The following is a 16,387-nucleotide window of genomic DNA, read 5'->3' as shown; positions in this document are numbered from 1 at the left end:
GGAGGGAGGGAGGGAGGGAGGGAGGGAGGGAGGGAGGGAGGGAGGGAGGGAGGGAGGGAGGGAGGGAGGGAGGCTAGCTAGCCATACAGAACATTTCCGCCAATGAATTTAATTTTACCTCTTCTTCCCGTGTCGACACAGGTGTAAAATCCCGAATAAGAGAATTGATAACGAAGGAAGTTCTTTGTTTTCACGCTTTCTACAATTTAGCCATATCAGAGCGACCGTCCTTCCTGCAGCACAAACTTCGGGCTAACTATAACTTTTTTATTACTATTTTTTGCATATCTTCTGACCTATGCTGAGTAAATTTTCTTCCGCATTGAAATTTTTATTGTTTTACCTAAGAGTACTAATTTAGTAATTCACCCTACCATTGATACAGTTGACTCCCTTGGTGATGCAATCGTATTGTTTCTCTCTGTATTTCACTCTATGAAGCTGAAAGTTTCAATTGCAGAGACTTTCTATAATACCAATCTCTCTATAATTCGAACAAAAATTTTGCCCCGTCCCAATTCGAATTAGGCAACTGTATTTAATGGACGCTTCTACGCAGAATATACTCGTCAGACGTAGACAGCAGACTCAGCATCATTTTTCTTACTAACAGAAAGTCAACCATTTTTCTGCGGTAAGAATTTGGCTTCACTCATCTAACAGACACACTGAATTACATATCTTTAAAGAAATTTGAGATGACTTCAGTAAGTTAAAACAGTAAAAAACCTACCTTGTAACCACGATTAAAAAATACAATGTCATCGAAAAAGAACAAAGCTTAATCCATACGTGAAGTGTCTTCGAAAAACGTACATACTCAACGCTTCTTTAAATATTAAATATTTAAATATATTTAAATATTCCCACGTCGTTCAATAGTAATAGATCACGTTAGCTTGTTTTGTAGTTTGTCTAATAATAAAATTACGATTCGTAGACGTGGACGACAATGTGCAACATGTTGTAAAAACAAGTTAACCATATACTCCATCGTCTTGTAATTTTACAAATATAGGTAGTGACAGTAAGAGTAACGATTTTAAATTAACTCTGAAGGAGAGCTTGCTCATCAACCGAGACAAAATTTCTTTCAATGGAACTATTACATCACAAGTTTAACAAATTTCACGGGTATAAATTTTCTACACATAAATAAAACAGCTAGCTGGATAGCCACAAGCGCGAAAACAAAAATTAGATAAAGCTCTTATACCTGCAAAATTATTCAGATTCAAACTTGATTCAACCTCGTTCCCAGGGTTTTTTGTCTCTCATCGCCGCTGCGCTGGGATCGAGGTTGACCCTGATTTAGAGTTTTCTTTCTTTTTTTAATATAACAGAGAACTTTGAGCTATATAAAATTTTAAGTCTTTTAAATCTTTTGAATTTACACACGTCCCGAAAATATTTGTTGACAAACAACTAAAAATGAACTGCCACCACGCATGATAAAAGACTGTGCGAAGTTCATATCACAACCTCTTGTATTTTAAAACATGTCAAATAGATCTGGAGCTCTTCCATCATCCTGGAAAGAAGCAAAAATCCTACTGATACATAAAAGTGCCGATATAAAATTACCCCGAGAACTATCAGCCGGCCAATTTCCATAATTCCGATATTTTCTAAAATTCTTAAACGAGCCATCCAGTCTCAGTTGACAATTTATCTCGAACAAAATGATTTGTTGACAAATTCAACTTGCTTCAACTATCTTTTTTCATGACATTCGAAAATTAATTGATACTGGTCTGATGGTAGGAGTAGTCTACATTGACTTAACTAAAGCGTTTGATACCATAGGACGCGTATGGAATTCAGCGAAAAAGACTTTGCTCAGTGGGATACCCCAAGGTTCTATTAATTATTTAATTTCGACAAAGTTTATAACAATGATGATTATTCCGATTATTATTATTAAGTCATTGAAAAAACGAGCGACAAACAAATAATTGGTAAATCAGTTCCCAGCATTTTGAATTGCGTAAATAAAGAAGAAACAATGGATACCTCGTTCAATTACCCAAATTTAAACTCAAAATCGGGCAAAAATCATTTTGCTACACTGGCGCGAAATTGTTCAATAGCTTACCGTAAGAATAAGAAAAGAAGAATCTATTGAATCCATGAATTTGAAAAAAAACATTAAATATATTTTGAAATTAAATTAAGTAACTTTATCACGCCTATGAATTTTTATTCTTTTGTTTATTGGTTAGTTTTACATATTACATAGTTTTTACTTGTTTTATAATTTTTAACATATTTTAACAGGTGGAACATTAATAACAACTGTAAGTTTTTAACTTGTGTAAATATTTTAATAATAATAATAAAATAATAATAATAATAATAGCCTGGTGACAAAGTATGTAACAAAACAAGCCATAGCCATAGTTTGTCTCGCTCGCTTAAAATACAGCCAAGACCGCATATTTTGCGGTGTTGAAGAGCAGCGAGTTCCAGGGCTATTCCTTTCTCGCTATCCCTTACATCAAAAAAAAAAAAAAAAAAAAAAAAGATGATCGAAGTTGGATTTCTTCTTAATAACAAATTTAAAAATCAATGCATTTAATCATCACGGTGTCCTTAAATTTATTTCCACGGCAAAAAAACTCATAGTCTTTTCAAACAAACAATCAAACAGAGTCAAAGGGTGGGTTCGTTTCGTAAAAATCTTCTTTCACTTACAAATTACATCAATTATCGCAACGCATTTCTTGTCCAATTGTTCTTTCTAATTTTTTGATTTTCACTATATACTAAATTAACATGGGATATTAATTCGTATATTAGTTCTTTGGTGGAGCCACCCTGGTTTTTATTCGAGGAACACCAATGCCGGTAATTATCACGTTTAGTCTTCATCTGAGTCTCCATCGTACGCTGTAAGTGAACTCAACGCTCCCATCTTTAATGCTCCTGAAGTTGATTTCTTAATAGTCAGTGGCTTTGGTGCTTTGAATAAATCTGAATGCGCTCGATCTTTTCGAATATCTCTTCCATGTTTTTTATTAAATAAAGGAGGGACGGGTGGGGGAGGCAAAAATGCATCGCTTAGCGGCTTAACATCTTCCGCCTTCGGTTCATATAAAGAGTCTTCACGCAAATTTCTGTCGCCTCGTATTTCCATAAGTTTAGGATCCTACGAAAAACAAACAAAAAAAATGACCACCATCAACAAACTATAATAACAAAAGCAACGAACGGTAATTACCTCACTAAATTTTCTTTTCTTTCTCGGCTCTTCTTTTGTCTTCCCTTCATATTTGCTGATATCACGCTCGTTACATTTGTCGTCATAAGGTCGATAACGACGTCTAAGTAGTAAACAAGTCAATTTTTTATGAAAGAGTTATCAACATTCCACATTATATCACCATGTATTACATTACCTGCTAGCATCGCTTTTTTTCGCAGTTGGTGTTTCCTTCATTTCTCTCGTGTCATCACGAAATCTATCACGTTTTGTGTGGTTGTTTCTACGTTCACGCTGATCTGTATTTCCACTAGAAAGTAAGAATTTTAATAATAGCCGTAGTCCGTCTGTTTGAGCACGAAAAAAAATATGTGCTACTAAAACATGGGAGATGCGATATATAAAGGACGGCAACTCCGTTGATTTTTCCACGGGTTAACGATAAGCCTAGACGCAAAATGGCGCCTCCTTTGATTTTGACGCGAAGTCTACGCCATTTTAATTGGTACGCATGAACGCTTTGTGACCCGATCTAACGTAATGATGACCATTGCGAAAGAGGTTTGTAAATCGTTTTTTAACCTTTTTGTTTTCTAAAATATATATATATCTTACTGAACTCGATCGTCATACTTCGTAGCAGACTGATGATTTCGATCAGAACTCCAGGCGTGCAGTTCTTCATTAATATTATCTTTTGCAGAGTGAGCGTGCGTACGGTTTGGTCTTGCTATATCTGTATGGTTTCTTTCAACAGTATTGCTGTCGTGTCGTCTTTTCATAATATCTTCTCTGGGGGGATAAATGTACTCCTCTTTTGTCGCTGGGACCTCCAACCGCCTACTTTCATCTGTCGTTAATTCATACCGACTTGCAGATGAAAAAGATTGATTTTTAGTTGATGCCATCTTAACATGCTCAATTTGACCAGCATTGAAGTCATATTGTTCTTCATGGATGTTTTGTGATGGTGAATAAAGGTACTCGCGTTGTTCTTCATTGCGTTTTCTCTGCAGCCAACTTTGATACTGTTGGTGTACCTAAAATACGGACTGTCAATTATTAATGAAACATTATATAATAAAAACTGATAGTCGCATTTCTTCCACCTAAAACAACAAGCAAACGATTAAACGAACGACGAGGTTAAATTCGATCCATTATCTGTTGGTCACGTCGCCATAGCTTCATACTCACTGTGTCGATCAGATTTTCACAAAGTTGGCGAGCCAAGTCTAAACCGTCCTGGTGAGGATGACTACAAAGAACAAAACGTGGAAATTAAGCGAAAGACGAAATTAGCAGAAAGAGGAAATTAGCAGGAAGATGAAATAGACTGGCACGCACGTATGTAGCACACAAAATTGATACACTCACCTAACGTAAATATGAAGAGCTTCAAAAGATTCCCGACCAGAGTTGGGCTCTAAATACCCTGAACGTTTACCACGCAGGAACACTTTACCACCGGATTGTTGCATGATAAAACCGAAGTTTGTACCCTAACGATGAAAAAAAAAATTAGGAATCATTTCATATAATTAATGCGAAGGCTTTTCACATTACGTTTCAGGTAAAATGTTGCTTAACCTCTACCCGATATTTGATAATCCTTAACCAGGTTTCAGGTTTAAAAAGGGTAATATATAATACAAACCTGATGTGATCATAAAAACACAGGCAAAAATACATACTTTGTCTCCCCCAAGTGAGTAATTAACATTAAAATCAGGATGGGCGTCATCTAAACCCACGAATATTTTATCTTGTACGTAATAATTCGCCTACAAACAGTAAAGAAAAAAGTTACTCTCGTAGTCCAACTGAAAAGCAAGTTCAAAATCTATAAGAAACACCTACAGAGGGTTGATTGTTGCTAGTGAAATTAGGTCCGAACTTCTTACAGTTCGTAATAAGATCCATAAACTTGTGCAGCGCAACTAAAAAAATGACACATCTGTACACGTTGTGAAAAGATTTGTACAAACTGGTAATAAGTAGTTTATCCTACCTTGAACTTTCGCAGCAACATCCGCGTGAATCATAATGCTTAAAGGTTTTTGACTACAAAGATAAATACCAAGGTTGGTTTTGTTATTATAAATTTGAGTATCAGCATTGTGTTTCTCTTTAATCTGAATTTCAACTTAACAAAACAAAAAAACGACAAAATGAAACGCAATAGAACCAGAGCATGTTTCTCTTGTTTTTTACATTTATAATTAGAACCGAAAAGTTTCCTGGTACAAACTCACTCTCAGAAATTAACAGAAAACTTACGCTATTCCTGATATGATGCTTCTTCTTTTGTCTTCAGTGGAAAGTTGTTTGCCACGTAGAGTCACTGCAGCACCACATTGCTTGCTTACCTACACAGTAATACGTAGAATCATTATTTTAAAAGCCTGGTAATTTTAGAGGTTGGTGCTGCTTGCGTATTTTCATTTCATCAAATTAGGATATCAAAAAGCAGTAAAAAACACAACTCACGCGTTCAAGTAGTGAAGGGTCTGTTACAAACTGTCTAAATGTAAAGATAATATTAAATGTTATTTCTTTTCTGTTTGTTTTAACTATATTTAAAATACAGTGTAGAGCATTTTTTCCAAATTATTTAGTTTTGCGAATCAGCACACATACATAGGAATTTACAGACAGACGATGAGTAACAGAAAACATTTTAAAATTCTGGAAATATAAAAATCTAACCCTTAACAATTTTCTCTTCATAAATTCCCATAAAAACGGAAATACCTCTCAGGAATATCATTTACGTCCATCTCCGCAAAGTAGCCTCCATTTTGCAGCTTTTTTACTGTAGGCATAGTAGCAGCTTGATTCGACGCAGTTGAAAATCCAGTGGTTTTATTTTTGATAAACTGATCAACAGGGTTTGATATTGCCTGTGGCTAGACGACAGATATAATGTAAAAATATGCATGGAATTATTCTACTAATTCTACTTACAATGAAACATAACCAGCTTACCAACAAAGACATGGGTTGTGTTTGATACTTCCCTTCTGCAGCTAGTTTGGCAGACAGTTTGGCTGCTCGTTGTCTTGCTCTCTCTGTTGCGCTTAGATTCGAGTCATCACTCTTCGCAACATCCCATTTTCGTCTGAACAGAAAAAAGAGTGTAAAGATTAAATTTGAAAGATTAAAAACAAAAACAAACAAAACAGGAATAAAAATTGAATTCACCTTTTATCCTTTCGGAAGATTTGATCCAGGTTATCCAACAAGAAAGACATTCCATTTTCTTTATTCAAATCAGCAGCATCCAAACGCAACGCAGCTTCACGAACTTTCCCACTTAATTTTGCTCGTACAGCCAAAGCTTGTCTTTTCAGTTCCATCGCTGTATGCTCACGCCATGACACAATTTCAGCTCGCCATTTCTCATATGTGTCGCCTTCCTTCAGTATGGGAGGTTGGTCAACCATCGCGACTTTTTAATATTGTTCTACATATTCTATATATATTTATACAATAACTTTACAAAGTCAACAACAAAGATGATGCTTTTAATACTTAGGAACTGTACAGCTGTAAGTAACAAAATTATTAAACAAGGATTTTCTAAATTATTTAGTACAGATTATTTCGTTTTAAATGCATGTGTGTCTAAATAAGTCGTCAAGTTATTACGTCAGGTTTTCTTGCTCGTAAGAAAAACCAAAAACCAAAAGGTGACGTTTATTAAGAGCGGCCACCGTAATAAAAAATGATTTTAACACGCGTAAACAAAAGCATGTGAACAAAACTGCACTGTTTTTCTATAAACTTAATTCAAGAGCCATCAGAAAACACGCAAAAATTAAAAAACTTTGGTAATATTCTTTTATTTCTCTCCGCAATTTTCTTGTTTGCGTTTTTTCCCTCTTCACTTTTTCTCCTCGCTTACTAGTTTGAACGCTGTGTTCGTGTTCGATTTGCACATGTCGCGCCAAAAGTCACTTCACCCGAGTACGCAAAATCATCAAGCAGAAAATATTTCTTTGAAATACGCAAGTAAGCAAACACTTTTCAATCTGGAGCGAAACTTGACTAAGAGTCATAAGTGGACAACTGACAAACTTTTCGAAAATGTTTCCTGGTAACTAATTTTATGCTTGCCCAAATACCAAATAGGCTTTGCTTCGCTTAGCTCGCTTCGCTTGATGACTTAGCTCTGCAAAAACAAATGTTACATCCATTTGTAGTTGTGTAAAATTATTATATTTGCGAAAACACAAAATTTCATTCACAAAGAATCCTTTATAATACTTCGATTTTCAGCCTTTTGTTTGGTAGTCACGTTTGCTTCACCCTTTTTCACCTTTCTACGACGGTTAGTTTTTTGCGTTTTTGATAAAGATTTTTTAACACGTTCTTTGATGTCGCTCTGGCTGTATTTAGGTTTCGTAACAGTTAAATGTGATTTTGTTTTACAATCTCTGTGTGGTTTATAGTTCTTATTCATCTCATGCAAGTTTTCAAGCTCTGAATCAGTTGAAGTTTCCCCATCTAAAACAATAACAGAATCTTTTTGGCTCCCTTGTTCCTCATCGTCCACCTCCTTCTCGTTCCACTTATCTTCTTCGTCTTCCGTGTCGTCGTCATTATTGTCCTCTTCATCATCATCATCATCATCATCACTATCAGAGGTATTATCAATATGGTGCTGTCGCATTTGAGATATAACCTAAATCGAAAACAATCTATCTATCAGCTACATTTCAAATAAAAAAGAAATACATTGCACATAAACTCTGCTGTGACACTCACATGTTCATATTCTTTGTCTTCATCATGTTTCGTAGAAAATCCGCTTGCACAAACTTGCGTATCTAAATCATCCACACTCCTATAACAAAATGTGGCAGATTTCTCTTTTTTGGTTCGATTTTGTTGTAGCGTTTAATATTTAGCATTAAGCTTATTTTTAAGACATTACATGCCTATATAAAGTGTTTTTTACCTAATGTCATAAAACTGTGGATAGCGGTCGCCTTCAAAACCAAAGCGCTTTTTAAAGAATTCTCGTATGCACTGCACATCTCTGTCAAAATACCTGTAATCATAATGTAAACATAAATTAAGAAAAACTTAAATGGAACTAAATGAACGACAGGCGTTATTGTTTGCCACAAAAACGACGTATGCTCACATTCGCTTTACCGCAAGTTTTAACGGAAGAGCATGTTTCATTACTATTCTAAAACCACGGTTTTCTCCATAGATAAGTATAAAAATCAGCAAAATCGATGAACGCCATATAATGTCACATTCCAAGGGACTATATTTTTAGTGTTTATTTAGCTTTATACTAACATTTGAGCATTCTCGTGCGATGTTGATACCATTTGTGGAAAGTCAATTACGATAACTTTGTTTTTTTCTGTAATCAACAAATTGAATTCGTTGAAATCACAGTGTACAAAACCATGAGCAGCTAATCCGAGGATAAGTTCCATACATTCACTGTATGTGTGACCAGGGCTTTTTAAGTTGTTTACTTGATACCTGCAAACAAAAAAATAGTTCTTTATCACATTCGTTGAAACCACAACAGAAAGATTGACAAAAAATAGTTCTTTATCACATTCGTTGACAACCACAACAGAATGATTGACAAAAAATAGTTCTTTATCACATTCGTTGAAACCACAACAGAAAGATTGACAAAAAATAGTTCTTTATAACATTCGTTGAAACCACAACAGAAAGATTGACAAAAAAAGAAGATTTTATCACATTTATTGAAACCACAAAACAAAGAAAGACATACATCGATACTCACTATTAACTGACATCAATCTTCACTCACAAAACAAAACAAACACATATAAATAGTTGTAAAAACTTACAGTGGAAAAGCATCAACCAACTCCATTATTAAACAATGTCTATTAAAATCTACAGGTCTAGGTACAGGATAGTTATTTTCATACAAAACCTACAAAAAAGTATGAAAATTAATAGCTATGAATTTGCAATGAACGGAAAGGTGGTTTTCAAATTTAAATTTTAAAAACGTTACTTTCATAAACGCGAATTCTTTAGCTGCAGCTATCCTCGACAAATACAACCACGAAGAATTGCTTCGATTTTTATGATAATCACGCTTCTCTTTAACTTTTCGAAATGACGTGCGTCCAAGTCTAATCAAGAATATTAAAATTTTGTATTACTGTTGTAAAACCTAAATAAATTTTAATTTATTTTTACAATGTTGTGTGCGAGATTACAGTTCATTTTAAAAGTAAGTGAGAAATATATTAATTTCTGCCTTATGTTGGTATTGTATTTACTGTATGGTGATCCCATGGTAAAGTCGCTTTATTATCTGTCTGGCAATGTAATTGCAAATCAAGACTTGATGTTTTTTGTATGTAATTTAAATAGACATTACCATATGGAGAAGGATTATCCAGGTTATTGCCTTTTAGCAACCATTAGCTCGTTTTCATTCTAATACTCAAGAGTCGTGTAACACATGGCTCCTGAATATTAGAAAGGGAAAAGATTGCATGGCGTATAGAAACTTGAAACCACAAAACAGGTTGTGAGAAAACTACGAAAACTATGGTAAAAACTTTTATTATTAATGTACCTGTGGAGTTTCATGGCATATTGAGTGCTTTCTTCATCTGCAACAATGTAGATGTCTATAAATTGTCATCAGGATATGTGTATTTAATTCACATTTATTGCTGTAAAGAAAAATGCTACTAAATACAAATACCTGATTCTTTTCCAACACCTATTTGATTACCAACAGAGTACACAACATCTCTAGCAACTAAAGTTTTTAATGCCAAGTAATCATAACCAGCGTATGTTAAATGATATCCACAACCTAAAAATAAACAATTTATAACAAGTTTTGCAATAAGCTTGCTTTTTAATACCAAGTATAAAAAGTTTACCTTGTCTATTGTTGGCGTACGCTAATAACTTGTTCTTCACTAGTTCCCTAAGTATTTTGTGACAACCTCCATGTTTTAAACTAGCAATTTGAGAAATTAAGGATGGTGGAACAACCTCATGATTCTTCATGCCCATCTCAACCTAAGGGAACAGCAGTACATTATGTATACATAAATATAAGAACTAATTTAATACTTGGCCGCTATCAATGTTATACTTACTGCAGTCAGAACACGAAAATCCTCACGTGACATGTATTTTAAGAGTGTTGCGTTTAACTTGACCATTTTTCCTTTTTCTAAAATGTAAACTGCACGTCAAAGCATTTTCTTGTGTTAATAACAAAAGATAACACTACGCAAAACATTTATATCTGTACAACGCTTTAATTCTTTACTGTGTTGCCAATCTTCACAAAAGAAAGAAATTTATTTTGATACTATTAAAAATACACTTTCTATTAAAATTACAGCTTGAAAAACATGGAGAAATCATCAATTAGAGTGTAAAATAGGGAGAAAATGAATATAAAGAGTCACAACTATAAAAAATTCTCTCGTCCTATAAATGAAAAAAAAATCCAACACCGGAGTTGATCCTAAATATTCTATGCACAACAGTATATTTGGTGGGGAGTCTCACTGACAAGTATCTAAAATGTTAATCATCTATGTTGGCATTTGATTGTTATGTTGCACTTTTATAGTCCCATGTACACACATACAGCATTTTTCAAGCCTTTTAAAATTATGTCTCTTTATTATTTACGCAAAACTAAATATCCTAGACGTCTCTCAAATGGGTGTATTGAAGTCCAAAATGATACGGATCAGCCCCTGCATTAGGGTGCAGATGACAAAAATATGCCACATGTATTGGTAACTGCAAAACCTTCAATAAATACTGATGGAAGAGGTTTGACAAAATCACAACACATAAAATTACATGATATAAAAATATTATTCAAATTTGTGCTTAAATTTATATTCCATTTTTAATTTCTTTTGCCAGCAAGGAAGCAATGCTCATCTTTTCACAGTTGACAACGATCGTGCATTCTTGCGAATGACCTTTCAGTGTCAAAAGCACTGGAAGGGTTGAAGATATCAAGCTCCCAGCAAACCTAAAGATCACATAGCAATATTTATTCTTTGCCTGGTAAAACTGGTATAAACAAACTAAGTTTAAAAATAAGTCATGACACTGGGGTAAATATACAGTACAGGTAAACTGTGTTGCATATGAGTATAGGCATAATACCATTTTACAAAAAACCTTTTTCGCTACTTTGGTTTAAAAAAATTCAGAAAACCGCCTGTCGTTATCCTGTTTACTTTTTTTTTTTTAGTTGGAGGTAGCTAGAAAAACACAACCACAACCCCAATTACAAATAAATAATAATGTACCAAACTGAATAAAAAGAACAAAAAATAAAAAAAGGCTAGCCAGCTAGCTAGCTGACTTTGATGCTCCTTAGAAAACGTGTTAATATATTCGTCTGAAGATGTAGAAAGATACAATAAATAAATATTCCTATAGATAAAGTATTTAAAAGAGAAAAAAGTAAAAAAAAGAAACTTCCAAACTAAAATGACCGGGTTCTGCCGTGATTTTTGAAATTATGCTGCATGCAATTAAAAAGCAGAGGCCCGTAAAAATTGGGTTCTGCGAAAATTATTACAACCATTTTGAACAGAATACAGCTATTATTATAGAGATAGAGATTAGAGAGATCAAAACTGCATTACCTCAGTATGTTTTCATCACTAGGTGGTGAAGGAACTTGTTGCATGTTTGTAATCTGTAGCACTTTACTGCATAACACCTTGTGGTCAAAGGTAGAATTCAATTTACATTCAAGTCTGCTTTCTGTCATACCAGTAAGTTGGCGCTGTTCACTTTCAAACTGATTTTCTGTCAGATTAGCAGGTTTCACCAATTCTCCCACCGGAACTTTGATTGTTACGGAGAATGTATCCACTTCCGTGCTTAAAAAAACACACGTTTGATACAGTTTCCAATAGCCTAAATTTTGTTGCATGACAGTTGCACAACATTTGCACAACAATCACTGCACCAATCGTTTTGGAAACACATGTTGCACAACAAAAACAAAACAAGAGATAGAATTTTTGTTACAACAATTTATTTGAAACCAGTGACAATACTTTGTTGATAGAAAAAATTGATTTTTACCACAATTCAAATGTGACGGGTTGCATGGTATCCTTGAAGTCAACGCCAATTGATACAACTTGTTGTTGTCCTGCAGGTAAACTTCCTAGACACAAAAGTGAGTACTAGTTATTGCTTCGTGCTGAGTGCAATGGTTTATCGATAGCAAGAAAAATAGTTTTTGAATGATACCATATTTCAAACTACATACATTTGAAAGCGAAAATACAAAAAAACCAACACAGAAAACTTTTAAATTATTCAAAACAAATGTCGGAAAACACAACGAATTTGCATTTTTAAGAGCAGTTGTAATTTTACTTTGGAATTATTAACCAACAATAATCAATCATTAAATCTAGTTCTTATATTTATTTCCATCTTTTAAATTCTACCTTTGGAGTTTGGATGATGTGTTGAGAGTTACAAAATATTTTCGCTTCAGTAAGTTGTTTTGGACTTGTTATAGAGTGGTTCAATAATATCGCCCTTTTGCCTTTTTTTTAGGAGAAAACAAATGTTAAACTGACCAATTTCTGCGAACTCTTGCATCTGTGATCCTGAAGCAAGTTTCTGAAAAAAGAACAAAGTAAAATGTTAGAAGGGTAACATTCAAAAAGCTAAAAAAATTGCTCAAACCAAAAAAGAAAATATTTACTAATTTTCAGATAGAATGACTGCTTAGAAGAACCTAATAGAGAAATAGAAAAAACGTTTGAAAGATTTTACCTTCTTGCCAATATGAAGATGTTTGATCTCTTTGTTGCTCTGATTTTTGAAGTCGATTTCAATTCCCACCATGGTCCTTGAATAAATGCACGGGCCTCTAGTAAACCTGTATTCAGCTGTGAGACCTTTTCCATTGATTTTGTTTAACAGTTCATAGGATTTTAAAGATGCCGTCTAAAAATACCTGATCTTATTAAATTTAGTTGGTATTAAATTTAAAAAAAAATGAAATTTGAAAATCTTTCTTACTGATATTTGACGAGAATAGTTAGAATAGTTGGATGGTTCCATAGATAAAGTTTCCATGTCAGATACCAAAGAGGGTGTAAGTACCGGTGCATTACCATTTATTGCTGGTACAGAACTACTTGAATCTAAGATGAGACAACCAGTGCTGTCATTAGAAAAAACATCAGAATATGGCATACGTTAAAGTTACCAAACATGCACCAACCATCATCCAGATCCAATAGTTGGTCGTAGGAACTCTTATGTGGCATAGACGATACAGTTTTATTTGTTGTTACCTGAAAACAATTTTTTTTAAATACTAATGTTATACAAAACATTTTATAAAATACACATTACTTCTATGTAATATTCAGAATATTAAAAACAGTTTTAGTGTCGAAATACTGTGTAAATATTTTTTACAATGCTATTTATTTGTTTTTCTTAACAAAAACATGCAGAAAACCTGTATGCACAAAACCAAAATTAAAAATTTAAATGTTAAAATTCCTTTTATATAACAAGGAAAGAGGTTTAGAGGCATAATTTCATTTTTAGCAAACTTCCTGTTTGAAGCCTGCTATTGAAAAAATTATATATTTACTTATATTATTTTTTGCACGTTTTTATAATAAATTTCACGCAATAGCAAACTTTTTCTGTGTAAGTAAGGCAATCGTATTACTTTTACTAAAAAAAGCATATTTAATATAAATTTCAGGACACTATAATTTATTCGATATTTAACAAAAACAAATTCTGTCTGTACCTGCGTCTCTTGATCACTTTCCTCCTCTGAAGATGTTTCACCATCGTCATCGTCATCATCTTCATCATCCTCATCGTCATCAGATACATTTTCGTCACTTTCTTCATCTTCCTTAGCTTTTACTGCAGGCAATGAACTTTCTTCCTCACTTCCAGACAGCTCTTCAAATTCACTTTCTAGAACAAAATTTTTTCCAGTGAGATTATTTACAATCAAAATCTTGAGTCACACTTTAAAAAAATTCTGTTAAAAAAATAACCATCTTCCGAATCATCTTCTTCACTTGATTCTTCTTTGTCGTCGTCAGTATTTTCTTCTTCATTTTTTGTGTTTGTCCCCTCTTCACTAGACTCTTCATCGGAATCTGTCTCCTCATCACTATCCTCCTCTGATTCATTATCATCATCATCATCCTCATTTTCATCAGAATAAAAAGACTTATCTTTATCCTCATCTTTTTCTTTTGTAAGAAGAAACTGATTCCCCCATACAGGTAGCATCTAAAGTTAAAAAAAGCAATATTAGTACAATTAAGGCTACTATTCTGATATTTTGATAATTGGCTAACAGGAGGAAGAAGCAATGGAAGAGGCAATTCATTATGAAAAAATATTTTCAAGGAAGAATGATTATTTATTGCTTTCTTACAAGTGAAAAAAAAAGTTTATTGAGGTATCCGCTGGTGGAAAAAGTACGAAGATTTTAATTACCAATCAAAAGAGGTAAATCTCCGTAACTTCAAAAAATGTTTTTTAGATAATCATGGCGATTAAACAAAATTTACGTCACCTCAACATTTCGAACTGTAGGATCTGGTTGTTTGTCAGGAAATTCAGGTAATTCTTGGTAACCATTTGCTTTGGCATCAATCATGTGTGACAACGAGCCTAACTGGTATTCTCCTCTGTCTATACAATTATAGAAATGTCTTTACGATGTGTTTCAATATCCTCACGAATAATATTGCGACGTACTAATTAAACTCACATGAAAATTGTACGAATTAGGGTATAAAGATGTAGAAAGAATATGACAGTAGTAACCACGGGTTTGGTTGGTTAGGTTCGGACACAATTTAAATGCAAGGCAATCTTGAAAAATAACTGTGTATTTTACTTATATGCTAATATTTCTGCAACATGTTAATCAACATTTACAACATTCACAACAAGAAAAATCTCCTCATAAGTTTGTACTAAAATGGGAGAAAATGCTACCAAGCACATTATCCAAAATAGCAAAACCTTTAATATTATTTCTATTATTTTTATTTATCAGATAGCTACTTAATTCTTTCTCTGTTTTGATTGGATAAAAAGCCACCGAATCAACTCTTCTTGTAAAAACAAAAACAAAGTTAGTTCACAAGACACTTGTACTTTTACCATATATCAAAGCCCTAAATTATTATAAAAATAAAAAATGGGGGAAATAGAACAGTCAAAAAAGAGACATTAAAAAGTTGCCACTATCTTTATGTATTTTTTTACCTTTAAAAAGAGATTGTAAGACTGGAGCAGGTTTTTCTACCAAGAAGACTTTCTTAGCTTTTTTCTTAAGGTTGTTTGTTCCCTATAATATAGTTATTGTCAAATTAATATTGTACATGAATCTCAAAGACTGGTTTAAAAGAAAGGTTTTGCTTACCTCTGCCCTATCAGCAGGAAATAACATAAACTTTAAAAATCTGGCACGATCTCTGATGTCATAGTTCTGATCATACTTAGCCAGCTGGATAACATATTGACACAGCGAGCGAGTCTATATATAAAAACTTTTTATCACTGCTGTTTTAAATATTTCTACAAGAAAATTGATTAATTTGAGTTTGCAACAAGCATGCTGACCTGCTTTGAGTTTGTAACATACAATTTTGCACCAAGATTTAAAATCTGCAACTTCACAATATCTTCCTAAAAAGACAAGTAATATTTATACCTAACACTATACAAACAGTCTATTTTCAATATCTCAAAACCTCACCTCACTGGCAAATGTTTTGGCCATTTTTCGCAGCACATCTGGAGATATTTTTGGAATCCTATCACTGTATTCTCCAATCAGCCATAGGATGCTCGCCCTTGCCATTGGCACATGTACTTTCTCTAGTAGTTTAGCCATGTGTACAATAACATCACTGTGGTCTTTTTGTCGCATTTGTAAAAGTTTCTTGACAACTATGATGCTTTCGCTCACAACATGTTCATCATGGTTGGAAAGCATTCTGATTAATCCAGCTAAGCAAGTGTCTGTAACTTCCGGTATATTCGAAGCACATCTCCCAATTGACTGAATTGTTGAAGCAACAAACTCCTTGTCCGAACTGGCAACATATGTCTGAAAATCAGAATTTACTATATAAAGAC

General features: G+C 33.6%; 3 protein-coding genes across 3 annotated transcripts in view; all 3 read right to left on the bottom strand.

Annotated features, from left to right (window-relative positions):
- Positions 1 to 2,573: 2,573 nt before the first annotated feature.
- Positions 2,574 to 7,259, bottom strand: LOC130650025 (uncharacterized). The gene is made up of 14 exons (XM_057456027.1): positions 6,407 to 7,259; positions 6,191 to 6,323; positions 5,957 to 6,111; positions 5,693 to 5,726; positions 5,483 to 5,571; positions 5,214 to 5,266; positions 5,063 to 5,142; positions 4,897 to 4,986; positions 4,580 to 4,704; positions 4,400 to 4,460; positions 3,818 to 4,242; positions 3,399 to 3,512; positions 3,221 to 3,323; positions 2,574 to 3,148 (listed from the first exon to the last, which is right to left on the bottom strand). Exons 1-14 carry the CDS (start codon positions 6,646 to 6,648, stop codon positions 2,861 to 2,863), a joined length of 1,992 nt encoding a protein of 663 aa, XP_057312010.1. The 5' UTR covers positions 6,649 to 7,259; the 3' UTR covers positions 2,574 to 2,860.
- Positions 7,260 to 7,400: 141 nt separating this feature from the next.
- LOC130650057 (uncharacterized) lies at positions 7,401 to 10,906 on the bottom strand. The gene is made up of 10 exons (XM_057456029.1): positions 10,339 to 10,906; positions 10,117 to 10,258; positions 9,933 to 10,046; positions 9,801 to 9,855; positions 9,228 to 9,348; positions 9,055 to 9,143; positions 8,519 to 8,710; positions 8,166 to 8,258; positions 7,973 to 8,051; positions 7,401 to 7,889 (listed from the first exon to the last, which is right to left on the bottom strand). Exons 1-10 carry the CDS (start codon positions 10,402 to 10,404, stop codon positions 7,449 to 7,451), a joined length of 1,392 nt encoding a protein of 463 aa, XP_057312012.1. The 5' UTR covers positions 10,405 to 10,906; the 3' UTR covers positions 7,401 to 7,448.
- Positions 10,907 to 11,058: 152 nt separating this feature from the next.
- Positions 11,059 to 16,387, bottom strand: part of LOC130649993 (AP-3 complex subunit beta-2-like) — a 38,246-nt gene continuing 32,917 nt past the window's right edge. The window contains exons 13-26 of the mRNA XM_057456025.1: positions 16,005 to 16,358; positions 15,869 to 15,934; positions 15,669 to 15,782; positions 15,512 to 15,593; positions 14,811 to 14,929; positions 14,281 to 14,521; positions 14,022 to 14,197; positions 13,476 to 13,548; positions 13,271 to 13,395; positions 13,022 to 13,195; positions 12,823 to 12,865; positions 12,314 to 12,398; positions 11,866 to 12,105; positions 11,059 to 11,240 (exon numbers count right to left, since the gene is read on the bottom strand). Of these exons, the coding sequence (XP_057312008.1) occupies positions 11,099 to 11,240; positions 11,866 to 12,105; positions 12,314 to 12,398; positions 12,823 to 12,865; positions 13,022 to 13,195; positions 13,271 to 13,395; positions 13,476 to 13,548; positions 14,022 to 14,197; positions 14,281 to 14,521; positions 14,811 to 14,929; positions 15,512 to 15,593; positions 15,669 to 15,782; positions 15,869 to 15,934; positions 16,005 to 16,358 (2,034 nt within the window). The 3' untranslated portion in view covers positions 11,059 to 11,098. The remainder of the gene's footprint in view (positions 11,241 to 11,865; positions 12,106 to 12,313; positions 12,399 to 12,822; positions 12,866 to 13,021; positions 13,196 to 13,270; positions 13,396 to 13,475; positions 13,549 to 14,021; positions 14,198 to 14,280; positions 14,522 to 14,810; positions 14,930 to 15,511; positions 15,594 to 15,668; positions 15,783 to 15,868; positions 15,935 to 16,004; positions 16,359 to 16,387) is intronic.

Source organism: Hydractinia symbiolongicarpus, chromosome 1 (genome assembly GCF_029227915.1).
Source record: "Hydractinia symbiolongicarpus strain clone_291-10 chromosome 1, HSymV2.1, whole genome shotgun sequence".
Lineage (NCBI taxonomy): Eukaryota > Metazoa > Cnidaria > Hydrozoa > Anthoathecata > Hydractiniidae > Hydractinia > Hydractinia symbiolongicarpus.
The sequence above is the reverse complement of the archived record's forward strand: the minus strand, read 5'-3'. Positions and strand labels throughout refer to the sequence as shown.

What these genes read in the sequence shown, in the direction of transcription:
- LOC130650057 (XM_057456029.1), bottom strand. Translation starts at nt 10,404, where the DNA reads ATGGTCAAGTTAAACGCAACACTCTTAAAATACATGTCACGTGAGGAT. An exon ending in ATTTTCGTGTTCTGACTGCA is followed by an intron (nt 10,259 to 10,338) that starts GTAAGTATAACA and finishes CTGTTCCCTTAG; the next exon opens with GTTGAGATGGGCATGAAGAA. An exon ending in AAGACAAAGAATATGAACAT is followed by an intron (nt 7,890 to 7,972) that starts GTGAGTGTCACA and finishes TTTTCGATTTAG; the next exon opens with GTTATATCTCAAATGCGACA.
- LOC130650025 (XM_057456027.1), bottom strand. Translation starts at nt 6,648, where the DNA reads ATGGTTGACCAACCTCCCATACTGAAGGAAGGCGACACATATGAGAAA. An exon ending in ACTCACTTGGGGGAGACAAA is followed by an intron (nt 4,705 to 4,896) that starts GTATGTATTTTT and finishes TTTCATCGTTAG; the next exon opens with GGTACAAACTTCGGTTTTAT. An exon ending in GTGAAAATCTGATCGACACA is followed by an intron (nt 4,243 to 4,399) that starts GTGAGTATGAAG and finishes TCCGTATTTTAG; the next exon opens with GTACACCAACAGTATCAAAG.